We start from the raw sequence: 22,003 nt of genomic DNA, 5'->3' as shown, positions 1-22,003 counted from the left end.
TATAGATAGCCGGAAACGACGATCTTCTCGCCCTTCTTAAAGTCCGATTTATTGCTAGCATACTCGTTAGTGCACTTAACGAGCTGGTCTATAACCTCTTCGGTCTAGAAGAGTAAGAAGAAGCGATATTAGACGTTGTCTATTAACGACAAGTTACTACTATAGAGGTCTATAGGCAAATTGACCTACCGCTGGTAAGAGGTGCTAGTTAGTAGCTCGTAGCGACCTTCTATTCTATCTCCTTCCTTCGGATAGTACAATCCGCCTACCCTACTATCTTTGCCTATACCCTCGATATTATTATCTCCTTCTACGACCTCGTATAGCTTATTATCTATACTACTTAGTATAGATTCCCCTACCTTCTCGAATATCGGTTCCCTTCCTTTAGTTAGCTAATTAGTATTCAACTCGTCGTCGTCTATTAAACTAGCGGAGGTGTCTAGCTAATTGTCGTTAGCATCGTCGTTATAACCTTCTTCTATAAAGGTATAGAAGCTCGCTATTATATTGCTGTTTATATGCTTCTTAGCGATATTAGGTTAATAAGGCAAAGGCAATTAAGTCGTATATGCGGAGCAATAGCGGCGGCAACCGCTAAGCTACTTAAAGAGGTTTAACGTACTTATAACCGAGTCTAACTAAGGCCTGTTTATTTACCTATAGAGCGGCTATAGAGCGGCTTCTATATACTAACTAAGTAGATACTATAGGGGTTGTTCCCTATTTTGCCGATAAACGCCGATAGCTAACGAGTTATTATAGGGGATAGCGCAGTTAAGTACTTACGTAATACTGCATTGTCGGCGGTTAAATTAGCTTCGTTGACTTTATATACTAAGAAGTTATGTAACAGTCATATAACTGAGCTAATGCGTTACACGAACTCGGACCGTAAGAGAGAGGTCGCCGATAGGGATAGCAATTTAACGTCGGCTCGCCGGAGATAGGCGTTAAGATGGCATTAGGTGGGCACGGTCCGTTCGAATGTTGTCTTTCTGGATACTGTGCCACTGAGCTTATTGGCCTCTTTACCGTTTACATTAAGGCTATACCATCCTAAGAGCCGGCGGGCTCTATACCATCGGTACCATACAGCCTCTGGTCGCATCGGAGTGAAAGCGCTCCATTCCTCAATCCTGGATTTCAGATGACTAAGCGCCGCGGACCGTAGGCATATAATTCCACTCCGATGTGTGAAGACGCTGTATAGGGACCAGGAGTAGGGGCTGAAAAGGCATTCAGGAACGGTCCAGCGACGACGAGGGCGTTGCATTCTGTCCGTATAATGATTCCAGCCTATATCAACATCAGCCCAGCACCAAAGAACCGCCTTCATCCACCCAACATACCTCGCAGTCGCTACTGAAAAGAGTGCTGGTACTTGGTTACCTCACTACACTACACATTAAGCTATTAAGGTGAAAACCCCATCTATCATCTATCCATTCCGCCTAGGTATCACAAAAGTCAACAAATCACTTGCCCTTGACATATTCCACTAAAACATTAACTAGCATCGTCCGATCCTCCCCCGCATCGAAAACTTCCGCATGATCATACCCCTCAAACCAAAGGACATCAACACCTTTGCCTTTCCAAGGCATATAGCGTCGTAGCGGAGTATCGTGCAACTGCATTTCCATCTGACCATTCCCATTCTCCACCACGACGGGATTCGGAATCTCTTTCTCCGTAAGATAAGCTTTTACAGCCTTCGCATTCACGATCAAATCCTCCGAAGCCAGGGACGCCGTGAGACGCATGCCATGATTGACGACCAAATGTTCGATTTGATCTCTCCATAAAATGTTCTCGCTCCAGAAGAAGTGACGGCCGATGGTGTGTGCGATCTGAGGGTCTTTGGATGCGAAGTACCATAGCATCCATTCGTTGGCGCGCACCGGGTGGCGGATGGTGAAGTTGTAGGCTACGTCGGGCATGTGGAGGAGCATGGAGATTGGGTCGGCGAGGAGACAGCCGGAGATGCGGCGGGATAGAGTTGTGTCGTTGAGCATGTGCGTGGCTAAGATGGTGCCGTAGGAATGTGCTGCGAGAACGAAGCGGCCAGGCCCGAAGTGGTGGTCGAGGATCGTCGTCAGCTCGGATAAGAACTGCTTGCGAGTTGGGATGGCAGTAGTCAGTCGTGAGGAGATCTGGAGTATCTCAGGCGCAATGATGCCAACATGATCGTCTTCTGGCCGACCATCATTGAGAGCGTGATCCAAATCCGACAGAAATCGTATAGAAGGCAAGATACCGATCCCAATCCCATGAATGTAGAGAATCGGAAGCCGCGTCTTTGATGTATGCTTGCGATGGAAATAGCTGTAATTGGGAGCACAAGAAGCGTGGCGCGTGAAGAATGCCGCCGGTCGTGGAGGGAAGACAGCCAGCGTGCCGAGGACACTTCTTCTATAAAACTCGAATCCCTTCGCCGTGAGCAAGATCAAGGCTATAGTATCCACGAGACCCATAAGTCCATACCAAAACAAAGACCTCGCCTCTATAATGATGGGATCAAGAGTCAATCTCAAACTCTGCATCTTGCCCTTCCCTTCTTGAAACGGCTCAGGCATCATGATCTCGATTTTCCGAATATACTCTTCAATCTCCCTCTTATCCCTATTCTTCTCTCCCTGCCCCGCTCTTCCCTCCCAAAACGCCCAATCCACAAATCTCTTCAACTCCTCGCGCCCAATTTCTTTCGGATCCGCCCCTCGGAACCAGCCCGAGAGGAAACTCCCCGGATCCAAAATCTCGCTGCGCACTTTATTGAAAAGCGCCAATCTCTCATCTTGCGTGCGCATAAGCGGATGGATTGCTTCGCGCTGAATGTAATGCTGGTAGAAGACGAAGAACAAGTAAAACGCGGCTTCCGGAGCGCAGAAGTACCAGAGAAGTTTGTTGTAGAGAAAGCATTCGTATCCAAGACCGAGAAGAGGATAGCGTTGTGCGAGATGGCTCCAGACTGCGTAGCCGACGCAGAAAGGCGCGTAGGACTGTAGCGCGAAAATCACGCTTCGAATCGCGGCTCGGTTAGGTGGAGAATCTTTTAACATGTTGACCGTGCAATGAGAACTGGCTGGCCGTGACGCGGGCGCAGCGTGCGCGCGATGTATTTGAGAGAAACAGGAAGATCATGGTGAAGAAGGAGCGTCATCACTGAATGACAGTGCAGGAGTCAAGTTTGATTGCGAGGAAAGCCTGGTGTCGCAGTGAGGCCCCTGCTGCCAGCCAATCTGCCGCCCGTAGGGAGGCCTATACGTACCAGAGGCTCAATGCAGCACTTCTTACCGCAGCGATGCAGTATAATCTTTGCCCCTATAAATTGTTTTTGATGTATCTTTTTATCTAGAGAACTTATAGCTAAACAATATATAGCAAAGATACTCTAATTTAGGTCTATTTTTAGAAAATATTAAAATTTTTAGTCGCTTCCTCCTAAATTAATAAGCTATATAGATTAAAACTCTAAGTTAGACATTTTAGAATTTTAATGTTTTTTAAGCCTTAGTATACTGTTTTTAGTAATCCAAGATCTAGGTCTTATAGTTTTGTTTAAAAAGAATCTAGTTCTAGATTTTTATTCTAGTATAGCTACTATTAGTAATATAATCTAGAAAAGAATATTATTAGAACCTAAATTCTTACTAGGTTCTCTTTAGTATATCTTTTTATATAGAAGAGTTATACTTTAATAATATAAAATAAAGATACTCTATTTTTTATCTATTTTTAGGAGTTAAGTAAAACTATTATAGTTATCTACTAAGATTAGCCTAAAAATGTTATAGGCAAGCCCTTTACGAGCTAGCGAATATATAAAAGCCGGCTCGGCCCGTACCGAGCCTTAGCACCTATAGAGCCCTATTTAAATACTTAGTCCCTACGACCTCTTAGCTAGTTGTTCGCGACTTCGTAGTTACCTTAAATATAAGGTCTCCGTTACATTTCGCGAACCTTATACTTATAGGACACTACTATATTAGTATCGCGTAATCCGCTTATTCGAAACCCGCATCCGATACTTGTATTCGAAACCGCTACTACGTAGCGCTATAGGAGACAGCCTCGCATATTCGCATCCGTATTCGTACTCGCTCGAATATAGTCTATAAGAGGTAGACGCGCTCTCCTCGAGATCCGCCCTACCCTAAGTACCCTTAGCCGACCGCGCTATTCTATATAAGATAGATACGCGTCTACCGACTCGAGATATCGCAATTATATCTCTCGTAGCAAACAAAAGAATAAGTATATATAATAGTAAGTATTAATATCTTTCGTACTAACTCTCTCCGCTATAGCGCGCCCTAAGCGACTACGTTATCGGCGTACTACGCGGGAATCCGTACTCTTTATACGACCCGACGATAAGACTTAAGTAGCCGCTATCCCCGGCGAGTTTCCCTCTAACTAGTACTCCGAGTAAGAAAAGGAGATCCTCGAGAAGTTACTAGAAGGCCCTAAGTAGGAGTATAGAGATCGCTAAGATACGACTTATCTAGAACTTCTAGCCCTAACCTTCAATTTCTCCGAACTAATCTACGATGCCTATATTCGCAAAGATAATATAACTAGGTAGTATAAGGTAGCTATCGATTATAAAGGAACGGAAGCCGAGGCCCTAACGACTATTACTATTTCCCTAAAATCTCTCTAGAAGCTAATATCCGAACAATTCGCCTCTATAGTATTATAAGATAACGATTCGATCTATATACTACTACGATAACTTGAATTAGACTATCGTAAGACGATTTATTAGTACTTAGTCTTGTTTAAAGCAAATAAGCTTAATAAAAAGAAGTACGAAGAGTCGAATAGTAAACTAAAGCATATTGCTAAAGTATCCGAGACTCTATAGAGAGAGATAGACTCTTATAAGAAGACACTCTCTAGTAATCCGGTCGTAGCCAATATCGAGAAGTATAAGATATATACGAAGGAATACCGGCTATAGGCTAAGAAGGCGGAGGCTATAGAGAAGGAAGCTTAGCGGAAGCTTATCGACGCTAAGGGTAATATAGCCTATCTTTAAATCGTACTCGATATAGTATCCGACCCCGATACTCCGACCGTATAAGATATAGCTAATCTATATACTAAGATCCGCTAACTCGAGAGTAACCTCGTAGATACTTAGCGTAGTCGCCCTACTTCTCGTACTAGTTCTCCTAATAATCGCCGATTATCTCTCTCTCGATCTCTATCGCGTAGGCGCCGCGGCAGCCTACTACCTCTGCCGCCTAGAGATAGCAATAATAGTAATAATGCTAGCTAAGGCAATAAGCCGTTACCCGTTAATCTTACCGGTAGAGATAATAATCTACCCTCCTCCTCCGACGATAACTCCTTAAATAACGAGGACGATAAGGATAAGAAGAAGCCTAAGAAGTCTAAGAAGTCTAAGAAGAATAAGAAGATTAAGAAGTCGAAATTAGCTAAGGGCTCTAATAGCGATAGTAGCTTAGACGAGGAAGATACTATCGACCCTATTAAATACAACCCTATATTATATAATAAGTTTAAGACTTCTTATAATATCGATAAGCCTCCTAAGTTTAAGGGAGATCGAGATACTAAGGGACAGATTATCGGTATCGATCTAGATACTTAGTATTCGTCTCTCGGTATAAAGCTAGGTATTACTCGCTTCTAAGATGTCTCGTCGGTATTGCGATATATCTATAGTTATACCGACTCCGACGAACTCGCTTATAAGATATTAAAGCCGTACGTGCCTATAGTTCTACTACGTAAAGACCTAACGGCGTCTTCGAAGCCCTTTAAATTAGTGCGCGCTATGTTTAACTTTATAAATAAGCACTTTACTAAATACGATCGTATCGAGAAGGTATAAAATTCGATAGATATACTAAAGCAAGGCGATACTAAGAACTTTAGCTCTTTCTACGCGAAGTATTAGCAGTATACCGCTCGCATCCCCTCTTTAGAAGACGCTTATAGCAAGAAGCTAGCTATGCGTCGTCTCGAGAAGAAGCTTAACTTTAAATACCGTAACCGCCTCGTAATAGAGATATATTACTCTAAGAACGAACTAGCTAAGTTATACTAGGATATTAAGCATAAGCTTAAGCGCTTAGAGATTAACTTTCTATATAAGCCTCTAGCCGACGATGCTAAAAAGGCTACCGATACTATAAAGAAGGCTACCGAAGCGGCGAAGAAGAACGCTATAACTACGTCTATACCCCCTACTAGCACTACTCTACCGCTAGGAACCGCCGCGGCTATATATGCGGCTATCGCTTCTACTATCTTAGCTAAGGCTCCGTATAGTCGATTACTAAATACTAGCAAGCCGCTACGCCTATAGAATAAGCGTCTAGATAAGTTTAAGAATCTAGAGCCTATAACTGCCGAGATACGTACCTAACTAGTAACCTCTAGTACGTGTATTCGTTGCCGCCGCCTAGGACACTCTACTAGAGAAGCCGTATACCCGCTCGACGAGTACGAGCGACTATCTACGCGCCGATTAGGTACTCCTAGTAACGGCTAGAGAAACGCTTAGACTATTACTTAAGCGTAACAAGTAATAGTCCGATATAGGATATATTAACTCTAACCTCTCTATATAAACTAAAAGCTCTCTTATTAAAGGCGTCTATAGAAGAAGAATCTAATAAATTGCCTCCTATCTCCTATTACTTTATAGTTAACGGCAAAATCGGATAGAAGATAGTAGAAGTATAAGACGTAGAACTGTTTCTAGACGATAGAGCTAATATAGAATACATCCGTAAATCCTATATATGCAAACACAATCTTAGAACCTCTACTATCTAGCCGATCGCCCTTAGACTCGCAGATAGCAGCTACGCGCAGAAGCTTATTAGCGAGGTATACACTATTAATACGAACATTAGCGGACATACCGAGTAGGTACGATGCTTTATTACGGACGATCTCGAATATAATATAGTATTAGGGTTTAGCTAGCACGCTAAATACTAACCTAAGAAAGACTAGCGTAACTAAGTACTTACGTTTAACGATCCTATCTATAAGGATTATTTATAGCACCCTAAGGTTATCTTAGTTCCTATAATCTCCTAACCTAAAGCGATACGGACTTCTCGATATTAGGACTTCCTATCTAGGCCGGACATCTTAGGACAAGAGCCTCCTTCGCCCGTAAAGGTATCCGTAGAACAGATCGGTAAGCGTATCCGATAGATCGACCTTGTAACTCTAAAGAAATTAAGCCTTAAAGAAGGCACTAAGATTTATACGATATAAATCAACCCTAACGAGATATACGTAGCGAAGTCCGCTATAGATCCGGTAACTGTATACGCCCTATTAGCTTACGCTATAACGGTACGGCCTGTCTACTCTAGAAATGCAGCCTTCGCCTACGCTATATACATTTTAATCGCCGAACAAGGTGCTATTTAATTAAACAATTGCGCTATATCGGTCTCTAACTACGAGAAGTTTATAGCTAAAACTAAGGCCGAATAGGACAATATAGAGGAAGTATTACGCAAACTTCCTAAGAGATATTATTACCTAGCCTAGCTCTTTGTTTATAGGGAGGCGTCTAAACTACCTCCTTACCGACCTAGTATAGACTACGAGATTATTACGAAAGGTAATCCTCCGTACAAGCGCCCGTACCCTATATTAGCCTTAGAAAACGAAGTTATTAAGAAGTAGCTCGATAACTAGCTCGAGAAAGGCAATATATAGCGTAGTAACTTACCCGCCGCTTCGCCTATTATAATCGTTAAAAAGCTAGGTAGGGGACTGCGCGTATATATCGATTATCGAGCGCTTAACGAGCTCACTATTAAAAGCAGATATCCTATCCCTCTAATTTAAGATATCCTTAACCGAATTAGCGGCAAGAAGTTCTTTACTAAGTTAGATATTATTGCCGCCTTTAACCGCATCCGTATTACCGCTAGGCACGAGTAGAAGACGGCCTTTACTACGAGGTACGGGCAATTCGAATGTCTAGTAATGCCTTTCGGTCTTTATAATGCACTAGGGACCTTCTAATCCTATATTAATAATGCTTTCCGAGACTTCTTTAATAATTTCGTATCGGCCTATCTCGACGATACTCTAGTCTTCTCCGACGATAAGGAAGCTTATTATTAGTATATCGAAAAGGTTATAAAGAAGCTATTAGATGCTAGCTTATAACTTAACATCGACAAATGCGAGTTTTACGTTTAAGAGACGAAGTATCTAGGCCTAATTATTAGTAAAGATAGTATACGTATAGACCTAGAGAAAGTAGCCGCAATCTAGGAATAGGAGACACCGAAGAATGTAAAAGACGTGCTTTTATTCTTAGGATTTGCTAACTTCTACCGACGTTTTATCCGCAACTTCTCTTATATAGCCCTACTAATAACGCAGCTTACTCGTACTAAGGACGCTCCGCGCTAGGAATAGACGCTACAATGTTAGGTTGCCTTTAACATACTAAAGAAAGCTTTTACGGAGGCCCTAGTGCTAGCCTATTTCTAGCTAGGCTTAGAGACAGTGCTAGAGACTAACGCGTCTAACTTTGTAATAGCCGTAGTGCTATTATAACGAGGAACCGATAATGTCCTTCGTCCTATTACGTATCTATCTAAGAAGATAAACCCGCAAGAGTACAACTACGATATCTATAATAAGGAACTTATAGCAATCGTAAAAGCTTTCGAGGAATAGAGACTAGAGCTAATAGCGTACGAGTTTACGGATAGCGTAGAGTTTAAGAACCTCTACGATACTAAAGGAAAGCCTATTCTCGTACTATTAGATTACAAGAACCTAGAATACTTTATAACTAGTAAATAGCTTAACCGACGACAAGCGCGTTAGGCTAAGTTCTTATTATAGTTCTTCTTTAAGGTCGTCTATCGACTAGGTACCTAAGGTACTAAGCTAGACGCTTTAACTCGCCGCCCGTAGGATAAGCTATAGGACGACTCTAACCCTCGGCTAGCTTAGCAAATTCGTACGATCTTAATACCTAACTGACTAGTCGTAGCTGCAATTACTGCTACGCCTAAGTCTTAGCCTTACTAAGATTCGACTCTTCTAAAGGGCATTCGGGAAGCTTACGCAAGTAACGAAGCTAAGGAAATAGTAACGCAGTTATCGGAACGCAAGCTAGTTAGCATCCTCCGTAAGCACCGTATAAATAAGTAAGACGCTATTAAGGTTAGGGGATTAGTATACCTTAAGAACCGCTATAGAGGTTACTATGTGTTTATTCTATCCGGAGATTACGACCTCTATAATATAGTACTACGCGCTTACTACGATGCTCCTAGTGCCGGGTATCTAGGCCGTACTAAGACGTTCGATCTAGTGTCTCGAAGCTTCGTATAGCCCGGTATATCCTAGTTTGTACGTAAATACGTATAACGATGTTATACCTATCGTACTACGAAGCCCGACTAGACTTAATATCTAGGCCTTCTACGCCCTATACCGATATCCTTTAATCTATAGGACGAGATCTTAGTTGACTTTATCGTATAGCTACCGCTATTAGTAGGTTCTTATAACGGCTAGACATACAAGAACATATATACGATTACTATTCGTATAGTAAAAGGAGCTTATCTTCTACCGGTCTTGTCTATAGAAGCCGAGTATATAGCCTATGTTTTCCTAAAGTACTACTACCCGCACTATAGTCTCCCGATAGGCCTAATATCCGATCGCGGCCCTTAATAGGTATCGGCTTTCTAGAGACGATTGTGCTAACTGTTAGGTATTAAGCAACGGCTATCGACAGCCTTCTATCTAGAAACGGACGGCTAATCGGAAAATACTAATAAGGAAGTCGAGAAGTACGTTCGTACGTATATAAACTATACTTAGGACGATTAGGTAGATCTATGTCCTCTCGCTAAGCTAGCTCGCAACAATTACATTTCCGAAAGCATAGGTATATTACCCTTTTATACTAAGAAAGGTCGTTATCCGAGGATTAATCTTAACCTAGACCTTCTAGCGAAGCTCTTACTAACAAAGTAGCGATTAGACGCTGCTTCCGCCGACCGTTTTACTAAGCGAATGTCTAAAGTTTACTTATATCTTCGAGAACAACTAAACCTAGCGCAGATAGTACAAACTAATAATACTAACAAGTACCGAATACCCGTACCTCGATATGCGATCGGCGACAAGGTTTATATTAGTACTGCGAACTAGAAATCGACGCGCCTATCTAAGAAATTCGATATTCGTTAGTTCGGTCTAGTTACTGTAATTAACGATCTAAACGGTGCTTATAAAGTCGACCTGCCTGCGCGTATTCGAGTATACAACTCTTTCTACCCTCGCTACCTTAGACTATACTACGGAGATTATGCTATACGCCCGCTACCTCTTAAAGTTATAGGCGAGGATAATCGACTACAAAATAAATACAAGGTAGAACAGATACTAGACTCTAGAGGAAGTAGAAGGGGATTGAAATATCTAGTTTAATAGAAGGGGTATTTAGATATAGAGGCAACGTAGGAGCCCTCTAAGGTAGTAATTAAGAATGCGTATACATTAGTTGCAGACTTTTACTACGACTACCTAAACAAGTCTAAACTAGCGAACTTCTAGCCGCCGAAGGATTAGATACTATACGAAGCAGTTAAGGCTATTATAACCGAACCTATTAATGTTGTTATCGGTAGCGACGCTGCGACTAGCTTAACTAATACTCGTGTTATACGCTTATCTCGTACGACTATCTAGTCTTCTACGCTCTATAAAGGGGGTCTCGTACCTGCTTAGAGTAAGTATCGTAGTATAGATACTAGGGTTACTACACTCTTAGAAGCGTCTACAAACCTATTAGCACCTTATAGAACAGGCGACGTTGCCTTAGATAAGGATACTACGCGAAAGGCGCGGCTAGTTCTAAAGGAAGGAGACATTAACGCAACGTCGGTGCCTACTAGCGCGTAGAATATTACCGGCGTTATAGATAGCGCAATTTAGAGCCTAATTAGAGTGGCTCGTTTAAAAGAAAATCTGTCGCATAGACGCAACGATTTAAAAGGGGGGGGTAATGTTACGGGCAAGCCTTTTACGAGCTAGTAAACATATAAAAGCCGGCTCGGCCCGTGCCGAGCCTTAGCACCTATAGAGCCCTATTTAAACACTTAGTCCCTACGACCTCTTAGCTAGTTGTTCGCGACTTCGTAGTTACCTTAAATACAAGGTCTCTGTTACAAAAAATCTAAAAGAAAGACTTTTAGATTTTAGTATTTATTAAGCCTTATAACACTATTTTTAGTAATCTAAAAGCTAGAACTAAAGGTTTTACCTAGTTTTAATCTGTATTAAGATTCCTATCTAAATACGCCTACTATTAGTCTTAAAATCCAAAAGCGAATATTTTTAAGAATTATAAGCTTAAGAATATAAAGTTTAGAATTTTAAAAAATATTCTTTCTTAAGTTATAAGACTATTTATAAACTAATAAAAGTAAAAGCTCTAATAGGAAGTTTTACTAGGTAGAACTGTTAGGTTTTGATTTTAGATTACTAAAAATAGTATACTAAGGCTTAAAATATACTAAAATCTTAAAATCTTAATTCTAGAATTTTAGGCTAATCTTAGTAGATAGCTATAATAATTCTAGTCATTTTCTAAGGATATATAGAGAGTAAAGTAATTTTGTCTTATATTACTAAGCTATAACTCTTCTAAATAAAAAGATATATAAGATAGAATCTAAGAACAATTTAAGTTTTTATAGTATTCTTTTCTAGATTATATTTCTAATAGTAGCTATATTAAGATAGAAACCTTAAGATAGAGTCTTATAAAGTAAGGCTATAAGACCTAGACTTTAGATTAATAAAAATAGTATACTAAGGCTTAAAAAACGCTTAAATCCTAAAACGTCTAACTTAGAGTTTTAGGCTATATAGCTTATTAATTTAGTAGGTAACGGCTAAAAATTTTAATTTTTTCTAAAAATAGACCTAGATTAGAGTATCTTTGTCTTACATTGTTTAGCTATAAGTCCTCTAGATAAAAAGATATATTAAAAACAATTTGTAGGGGCAAAAATTGTAGTACAAAGTCTACATTGAGCCTCTAGTATATATAGAGCTCCGTCCGCCCGGCTATTCTACGGTTACGGCTAGTTCGGAGTGAGGTTATACTAAGGGAAAAGAAGGATCCAGTTATCAACGAGATTTCGCACTTGCTTCTTTGATTATTAATCGTTTCTTACTAGGAATCAAGATATACGAGTTACTATTACGCGATATATATACGCGCGAGAAATTGAAACAATAGAGACGTACACTTACCCTTACTCTTAACAGCTCCGAAACAAGGCCCAAAACATTAGAACAACTTTTATTAGAGAGCATACCGTACTTAACTTCACTAGCACTACCTAAAACCCCTTACTAAACCTAGAATAACAATCTACGCCCTTCCCCCTCTTACTCTTCCTCTCCCTCCTCTTCGGAACTCTATAACGCAGTAGAATCTCTAAATAGAGCCTACGCAACTCCTCTCCTCTCCTCTCCCTATATAAGAAGGGTTATATTAGTAGGTAGATAGGGTAGTAGTAAATTAGTATAGTATTCGATAAGGATCTAGGAGGAGAGGGAGGAAGGCAGGAGAGTTAGCCTAACGCTAAGCGCTAAGCCCTGCCTAAGGCATCGAGACCCTAGCTTCACTCGGCCTAGTTATATACTAATTACGTATAGCCTCTTTAGCCCTAATACACGCTTCCCTTCTAAAGGCCGCGCCCTCGTAGCCTGCCTATATTCCAATCCCGACCTCTATTGCCGCTAACTTAGCAAGTCTAATAAGCTGCTTAGCCGCGCTAAATTGAACACTTAACTACCTAATTATATAACTATATTAAACCTTACCTCTAAACAATACAATATACAACTCTAACTGCGCTATCTCTATATATAATGAACTATAAAGTAATATATATCTATAAGAATTAAGGGCCTTCGACTAATTACAATACGAGCGCGTCTTCCCTACTATAATAGGTAGACGTACGAGGTATTGTAGCCCTGCCTCCGTTCTAAGTAATATCGTACCGAGTTCTTTGTATCTACTCTTAAAAGACCTAGCAATGTCCGCTTCCGAGGGTTTGTCCGCTTCCGAGGGTTATTGTTCTTATTGTTACGAGGGCTATTATTTACTATCGTAGTTTTACTAGCCCTAATTAGTTAGGTTTAGTAGCCTTTAAGTGTTAATCTTATCTTATCTTTTCAAAAAACACAGCTCGTCTAGTTTCTATAGATTAAGGCTATTATAAGTGCAGTAGTAGAGGTTCGCCTCGCTTAAAGGGTTAGATAGATCGAGGAGTAACCTATTGTCCGCAAGATCGACCCCGGCTAGCTTAGCTCTATAGTTTTGCCCTTAGTTAGTTAGTCTATTAGTCGCTCAATCTTTTAAGCGGCTTAAAGTTTTAATTAAAGTTTTAATTAAAGGTGCCTTAGGCTCGTAGTATAGGTAAGGTTGTGCCCGTAGGCGCAGTAATAATAGCAAGTAATATTAATAATAGCGGTGCTAGCCGTCTTAGCGCTAACTTTACCTTGCTTCTAATTTCCTTCTTTAACTAATAATAACTCGGCAACACCGTTACTAACATAGCTATGTCCTTCCTTTCTTAAGTAGCAATACACTCCGCAACACTATTACTAATATAGCCGCGCCGGCCGCGCCGTCCTCGCCGATTGCCTAGGCCTCGAGGCCTTAACAGAATAAGGGAACAAGAGGGGGATCTATAGGGCGCGTTAGTAAAGAGGTAGAGTCCTTAAAAGAGCAGGCAATTGGTTAACGCGTCGTAGCGCGCCTAGTATAGTCTTATTGTCCTTTATTGCTAACAATTGCTTACCTCTAATTAGTTAGCTAATAGTACCCCGGGGGTAGCATTATTCTAGGCCTTAATAGTAACATTATAAGCTTTTAGCCTTCTTCTTGTTCTTTACGCTAGTCTAATACTTATCTAATAACTCGGTTATATCCTTAAAGGATCCTTTAGCTTCCTACGAGTCCTATTTAGGTAAATAGCCTTGCTACCTTAGGAGGTATTCCTTCTTGCCTTTCCTAGTCCGGTGCTATAGGATGCGTTCTATAGACTATAGTTCTTTACTATTAGCTAAGACTTCTTCTAACTTAGTAGGCGCTTTATCGCCTTCGCGTTAATAGTATAGCTTAAGGAGGGATATATAGAAGGTGTTATAGATAGTATAATAGGGTAGAAGCTATAACTAGTAGGCCTGTATACCCTTCGGTTCTCGAATACGGAATAGGCTAATGTATCTTAGTACGAGCTTAGGCCTTGTTTTGCTATCGGGTAATAGGTGTTTGCGGATACGGAGGTTCTTTGTACTAAGTATAACTATATCGCCTTGCTTAAAGGTTATTAGAAGGTAGTGTTTGTTATAGTAGGTCTTTTAGTACTCTTAAGCCTTTATCAACTTCTCGGCTATCTTAGTATAGATTTCTCGCATCTTCTAAACCCTCTTAATAGCCGCTAGTATCTTAGGTTAACCCGCTTCCCTTTCCTTATACTCGGCCTCGAGCGATAGGGGGTCTTATAGCAGCGTAGGGTTGCTTCCTATTATAGCGAAATAAGGTGACACCTTAGTAGATAAGTAGACACTGTTATTATATACGAATTCGGCTAGTTATAGGAGATTGACCCAATCCTTAGGGTTCTCGTTAATATAACTATATAGATACTGCTATAGGGTAGCATTCTGTCTCTCTGTTTAACCGTTAGTCTATAGATAGAAGGCTATTAATAGCCGATGCTTTAGTCTTAGCTATAGGCATATTTCGCTCTAATAGTACGATATAAATATCGAGCCTCTATCGGAGACTATCCCCTTAGGGGTTCCCTAATAGGTATAGAAGATATTAGTCTATAGCGCCTTAGCTAGGTTAATAGCCGTCTAATCCTTTCGGGTAGGAATGTAACGAGCGCCCTTAGTAAACTAGTCTACGATAACTAGGATAGCATTATATATATCCTTGCTTCCCCTACGCTTAGTAGGCGGAAGGCCTATAATGAAATCTATTGTAAGCTTAGTAAATAGCTTCTTTGGAATAGGGAGTAAAGACAACTCGCTAAATAGTAAGTGCTTTAGTGCTTTAACTCGTTAACATACGGCATACGTGTTTACGTAGTCCTTTATATCCCGCTTACTATTTAGCTAGTAGTATATACGCAATAGTAGCTCGTACGACCTCTCTATGCTATAGTAACCGGCAAGCTTATTATTATAGTGTCGCTTAAGAAGTTCTTATTAGATCGAATGTTTAGCGGGGACATAGTATCTGCCCTTAAACTTTAAATAACCTTTGTTATCGATCGACTAATTATTACTCTTACTAAATCGAGTCTTTCGCCTACTTACAAGCTTATCTATACGTTTAGTAGCAAAGGCGTCCCTCTACTAAGCCCGTAATAGCTTATCTATAAACGATTAACTATCCCTATTTATAAGGTTATTTAATAGCACCCTCGCTATTAAACGAGGTACGTATTATATATATCTAATAGTACTAGTAGCCGGATTAACTATAGCAGTGCTATCGCTGTTACTATATATAGCGATATCGACTAGGGAGTTATTATAACTTCTCCTATCTGTATCCTTAATACGCACTATTAATATAGTAAGAGCATTAATATACTTTAAGCCGTCGCGGAGTCCGGTAAGCCGCTTATCCTACGCTTGCTTATTAATAATACGGGCTATAGCAATCTTATACTACAGGGTTAGAAACAATAAATTAATGGATTACTAAGTCCCGCTATCGTAATTAGGTCGCCTCGATAGGCTATTAGTAGGGTTACTTACGCCTAGCCGATATAATATATTAAAATCAAACCTAGCGAGGTAGACGGCCTATCTAGCCTGTCGACCTATAACCCTAGTAACCTTCGTAATTCTACGGAGGTTGTTATAGTCTATATAGACCTATATTGTATATTAAGCCCTATCGAGGTAGTGCCTCTAATACTTAAAAGCCTCGACAATAGCTAGGAGCTCTTGCTCGTAGGTCTCGTAGCGACGTTTAGCATTAATTATCTTCCTTAAGAAGAAGGCAATCGGGTGCTAGTAGGTGTTATTAGCCTGCTGTAACATAATAGCTAATATAGCGAACTGTAAAGCGTTAGTCTCAATTCGGATCTGTTTGCTTAGTACGAAATAGTACAACAAGGGGACTTTAGTGAATCGTTTCTTTAGACCGTTAAAAGCGGCTTATGTCTTATTAGTCTATCTAAACTCTCTAGATAGATTGGCCTTGGTTTTAGTAAGCTTAGTTAATAGCATTATATGCCTCGAATAGCCCTTAATAAATCGGCGATAGAAGTTAGTAAAACCGAGGAACGACTATAGTTCCTTAATTAACGTAGGAATAGGCTATTTAGTAATAGTTTTGATCCGATTAGGATTAGCCTTAATACCCTTAGTTAATACGAGGAAGCTAAGGAAGGACACCTCCTTAGCAGCAAAGGTGCATTTAGAAGGCTTGCAATATAGGCTATAGGCCTATAGGCGGTCGAGGACCTTTCGTACTATAGCCTAGTGTTCTATAATATTAGGTAAGTATATATAAACTAGGATGTTATCTAGGTAAACTATATAGAGGTAATCTAATAGGCCTAATAGGGCCCGATTAATGTAGGACTAGAATATTGTAGGGGCGTTTGCTAGCCCAAATAGCATAACTAGATACTCGAAATGGCTATAGCGGGTACGGAAGGCTGTTTTCTATTTATTACCCTTACGGATACGGATGCGATAGTATGCATCCTTAATGTCTAATATAGTGTAGTAGTAAGTACTAGAAAGGCGATCGAGGGTCTTATTAATAAGAGGAAGTAGACAGCGGTCTTTAATAGTAACAGCGTTAAGCCTACGATAATTAATATATAGGCGTAGGCTACTATCCTTCTTTAGTACGAATAGGATAGGGGCGCTAGCAGGGCTGTTACTATACCGAATGCGACTATTAGCTAGGTTTTCCTCTAGGTACTTACGCAATATAGCAAGCTCTCGTTTACTAAGGTTATAGAGAGGGCTAAAAGGGACCTCCTTGCCCTCTATAATATCAATCTTATAATCCGTCTCTTTAAATATAGGTAATGTCGATGCTAAGTAGTGTTTAAATATATTAATGTAGGTTTCTCGAATAGGCTCCGGTATACGAGCAAGCTAATTAGAGTCTATGCTATTAGGGGGTACAGGCTTATCGTTATTGCCTAATAGGTCGACTATTAGGTTAGCTACGGCAGGTATTAGGTTGCCGATAAATAGGACCCTAATATCGTTAGGGCACTCGCTAATATCGATATATTTAATGTCCTCTTTCCTAGCGATTCCAAATCGCTACTATTAACTGCCTAAGTCTATAACTATAGTATAGTACTTAAGAATAGGGTTGCTAATAACAATCTTAGATAGGAGGCTGTCTATGTCTACTACGTAGGTAGTAAAGTTTAGTAGACGCTTATTGCCGAGGTCGTCTCTTAGGGCTATATAGACATAGTAGGCTCCGTAGGTTAAGTGCCGAGCGTTATTAAACTAAGCAAGGGTTAGCAGGTTAGTCCTAGGCAGTTGTCGAAGGTCTAATTGCTTAGCTAGGCGATAGCTAATAAGGGCGCTAACTGAATTTCCTAGGTCTAGCGTAACCTTAGTCTTATAGTTGTTCCTATATATATCTCCTACGAGATAGGTGCGTATAATAGCTAGCACTATGTCGATGGTTTTACGCTGTATAAGGCTAACAGTTAGTACGGCGCTTACTCTTTTTTCGAAGGACCGATAGGGGTAGCATTAGCGGCTAAAAGGTGCTTACGGTGCTTAGCGGTAGTACGGTCGATTCGGGCTTAGTCCTTAGGTTTGTCGCATTAGCCTAGTAGATGACTAGTGCTATTACAGTTAAAGCACTTCAATCCGGTTAGGGGATTGTTGCCGTAGCTATTGTTGCTACTATTGTTAGTCGAGCGGTTAGTATTATAGGGATACGAGCCCCTTCTACGGCTCCTATCGCGGCCTCCTCTATATAGCCGCCGGCTACGGCTTCTTCTACGATCGTTACTGTTCCTATTGTTAGTATTGTTGTCTTAGTAGGAACCTTAGTTTCCTCCGCGGCTACGGTTGCTACGGTTACTAGCAGGTCGGATCCTTAATTCTAGCCGTTACTAAAGCTAAATAGCTCGTTCGGCTATTTCTACTTCGACTATAAATTAAATGCGTATTAGGTTAGCCTATTCGAATACACGGCGGCGGTCCAATTCGAGGACTAGTTCCTATCGCAATTTAGGGCGTATTTCGGAAATCTAGATAGAGTCGGTCTTAGCTAGTAAATCGTCCTTAAGGGTCTTTAGATAGGCCTTAAATAAGCGAGCCGATTGATTAGTCTTTTGTTTAGCTCGAAGGTATTAGTCCTAAGCGTGTTGTTGCCTTAGTATAGGGTTTCTAAGGGTGTCTAGCATAATAGTCTTATAGTCTTGCTACTAAACAGCGGTCTAATTAGTAAGGGAGTCGAAATAGTTATTCTAGGTGCGTTTTAGGTCTCTATTAATGTATTGCATAGTATAGACGACTAGCGAATAGTCGTCTAGTAGGGCCCTTAGTGTATTCCGCTAGTTTAATTTACAATTACGTATATAATTATTATACTGCTTGCGGCTAGAGCTATTAAATACGGTACAGTCTTTAAGCTTAGTATCCTTCTTTTAAATAGAAGGTCCTACTACTAGTTCTAGTCTAGCAGTAGTTATTAGGGCTTCCTATAGGCGGCGAATCTCGAGGAGGTTATCCTTTAGCTATTGTTCTTAACGTAGGGTAGTAAGCCTGTTTTAGGTAGCTTCTTAGAGTCTCCCTACTAGTTAGGGCCTAAAGGCTAGTTAGCTATATCGACGGTTAACAATATTGTTAAGAATGTCGTCGATAGGCAATTCTAGGTCGTTACCTAGAATTACAGGTTCTTCTTTAATAGGCTCTCCGGTAGGCTCTTTAGTAGGAGTGTAAGAAGGGTTATATTAGCAGGTAGATAGGGTAGTAGTGAATTAGTGTAGTATTCGATAAGGATCTAGGAGGAGAGGGAGGAAGGCAGGAGAGTTGGCCTAACGCTAAGCGCTAAGCCCTGCCTAAGGCATCGAGACCCTAGCTTTACTCGACCTAGTTACATACCAATCACGTATAGCCTCTTTAGCCCTAACATACGCTTCCCTTCTAAAGGCCGCGCCCTCGTAGCCGGTCTTATTCCAATCTCTATCGCTACTAACTTAGCAGGTCTAATAAGCTACTTAATCCGCGCTAAATTGAACACGCAACTACCGATTATATAACTATATTAAACCTTACCTTCTAATACAATGTCTAACTCCAACTACGCTATCCTTATATACAATAAAGTGAAGGGATATAAAGCTACAAGAATTAAGGACTATCGACCAATTATAATACGAGCGTACCTTCCCTACTATAATAGGTAGGTATACGGGGTATTGTAGCACTGCCCCCGTTCTAAGTGATATCGTACCGAGTTCTCTACGTCTACTCTTAAAAGACCTAGAAATGTCCGCTCCGAGGGTTTGTCCGTTCCGAGGGTTGTTCTTATTATTACGAGGGCTATTACTATTCGTAGTTTCGCTAGCCCTAATTGGTTAGGTTTAGCAGCCTTTAAGTATTAACTAATTACATCTTTTCAAAAAACTTAGTTCTTCTAGTTTCTATAGGTAAAGGCTATTATAAGTGTAGTAGTAGAGGTTCGCCTCGCTTAAAGGGTTACATAGATCGAGGAGTAACCTATTGTCCGTAAGATCGACCCCGGCTAGCTTAGCTCTATAGTTTTGCCCTTAGTTAGCTAGTCTATTAGTCGCTTAATCTTTTAAGCGGCTTAAAGTTTTAATCAAAGTTTTGATTAAGGTTTAATTAAGGTGCCTTAGGCTCGTAGTACAGGTAAGGTTGTGTCTATAGGCGCAGCGACAATAGCAAGTAATGTTAATAATAGCGGCGCTAGTCGTCTTAGCGCTAACTTTACCTTCTTCTAATTTCCTTCTTTAACTAATAACAACTCGGCAACACCGTTACTAATATAGCGGTGTCCTTCCTTTCTTAAACGGCAATACACTCCGCAATACTGTTACTAATATAGCCGCGCCGGCCGCGCCGTCGTTATTATTACTATCGCCATTCCCGCGCGCGCCGTCCTCGCAGATCGCCTAGGCCTTAAAGCCTCGACAGAATAAAGGAACAAGAGGGGGACCTATAGGGCGCGTTAGTAAAGAGGTAGAGCCCTTAAAAGAGCATGCGATTAATTAATTAACGCGTTGTAGCGCGCCTAGTATCGTCTTATTGTCCTTTGTTACTAACAATTGCTTGTCTCTAATTAGTTAGCTAATAACACCCCGGGGGTAGCATTGTTCCTAGGCGACATTATAGGCCCTTAGCCTTCTTCTTGTTCTTTATACTAGTCTAATACTTATCTAACAACTTAGTTATATCCTTAAAGGAACCTTTAGCTTCCTATAAGTCCTATTTAGGTAAATAGCCTTGCTATCTCAATAGGTACTCCTTCTTGCCTTGCCTAGTCTAGTGCTTTAGAATACGTTCTATAGACTATAGTTCTTTACTATTAGCTAGTATGTCCTCGGATTTAGTAGGTGCTTCATCCCCTTCGCGTAGGTAGTACGGCTTAAGGAGGGATACATAGAAGGTGTTATAGATAGTGTAATAAGGTAGAAGCTATAACTAATAGGCCTAGGTGCCCCTAGGTTCTCGGATATGGAAAGGGCTAATGTACCTCGGTGCGAGTTTAGGCCTTGTTTTGCTATTAGGCGAGGGGTGTTTGCGGATACAGAGGTTCTTCGTACTAAGCATAACTAGGTCGCCTTGCCTAAAGGTTATTAGAAGGTAGTGTTTGTTATAGTAGGCCTTCTAATAGGCCTAGGCCTTTGCTAGTTTGTTAGCTATCTTAGCGTGAATTTCTCGCATCTTTTGAACCCTCTTAATAACCGCTAGTGTTTCGGGTACTTGATACGCTTCCCTTTCCTTACGCTCGGCCTCGAGCGAGGTAAATAGATCTTATAGTAAGGTAGCGTTCTAGCCTATTATAGCAAAATAAGGGGAGACCTTAGTAGATAAGTAGATACTGTTATTGTATACGAATTTAGCTAGTTATAGGAGGTTGACCTAGTCCTCGGGGTTCTTATTAATGTAACTGCGTAGGTACTGCTATAGGGTAGCATTCTGCCTCTCTGTTTGACCGTTAGTCTATAGATAGAAGGCTGTTAATAGCCGATGCTTTAGTCTTAGCTATAGGCATATTTCGCTCTAATAGTGCGATATGAATGTCGAGCCCCTATCGGAGACTATCCCCTTAGGGGTTCCCTAATAGGTATAGAAGATGTCAGTCTATAGCGCCTCTGCTATATTAATAGCAGTCCAATCTTTACGCGCCGGGATATATCGAGCGCCCTTAGTAAATCGATCTACTATAACAAGGATAGCATTATACACTTCCCCCCTACGCTTAGTAGGCGGAAGTCCTATAATAAAGTCTATTATAAGCTCTACAAATAGCTTCTTTAGAACAGGGAGTAAAGACAACTCGCCGAATAGTAAGTGCTTCGGCGCTTTAACTCGTTAATACACGGCATACGTGTTTACGTAGTCCTTTATGTCCCGCTTACTATTTAGCTAGTAGTATATACGCGATAGTAGCTCGTGCGACCTCTCTGTGCTATAGTAACCGGCAAGCTTACTATTATAGTATCGCTTAAGAAGTTCTTATCGGATCGAATGTTTAGCGGGGATATAGTATCTGCCCTTAAACTTCAAATAACCTTTGTTATCGATCGACTAATTGTTACTCTTACTAGATCGAGTCTTTCGCCTACTTACAAGCTTGTCTATACGTTTAGTAGCAAAGGCGTCCCTCTGCTAAGCCTGTAATAGCTTATCTATAAACGATTAACTATCCCTATCTATAAGGTCATTT

The 22,003-nt window shown here is 40.7% G+C and overlaps 1 protein-coding gene across 1 annotated transcript; it reads right to left on the bottom strand.

The window, feature by feature from the left end:
- Positions 1 to 964: 964 nt before the first annotated feature.
- Positions 965 to 12,347, bottom strand: MYCFIDRAFT_207514 (uncharacterized protein; the record flags this gene model as incomplete). The annotated part of the gene is made up of 6 exons (XM_007927470.1): positions 965 to 1,392; positions 1,430 to 1,454; positions 1,494 to 3,085; positions 3,167 to 3,227; positions 3,272 to 3,324; positions 12,323 to 12,347. 6 exons carry the CDS (start codon positions 12,345 to 12,347, stop codon positions 965 to 967), a joined length of 2,184 nt encoding a protein of 727 aa, XP_007925661.1.
- Between the last annotated feature and the right edge of the window lie 9,656 nt (positions 12,348 to 22,003).

Source organism: Pseudocercospora fijiensis, assembly GCF_000340215.1.
Source record: "Pseudocercospora fijiensis CIRAD86 unplaced genomic scaffold MYCFIscaffold_3, whole genome shotgun sequence".
NCBI lineage: Eukaryota > Fungi > Ascomycota > Dothideomycetes > Mycosphaerellales > Mycosphaerellaceae > Pseudocercospora > Pseudocercospora fijiensis.
This window is presented reverse-complemented; position numbering and strand designations above follow the sequence as displayed.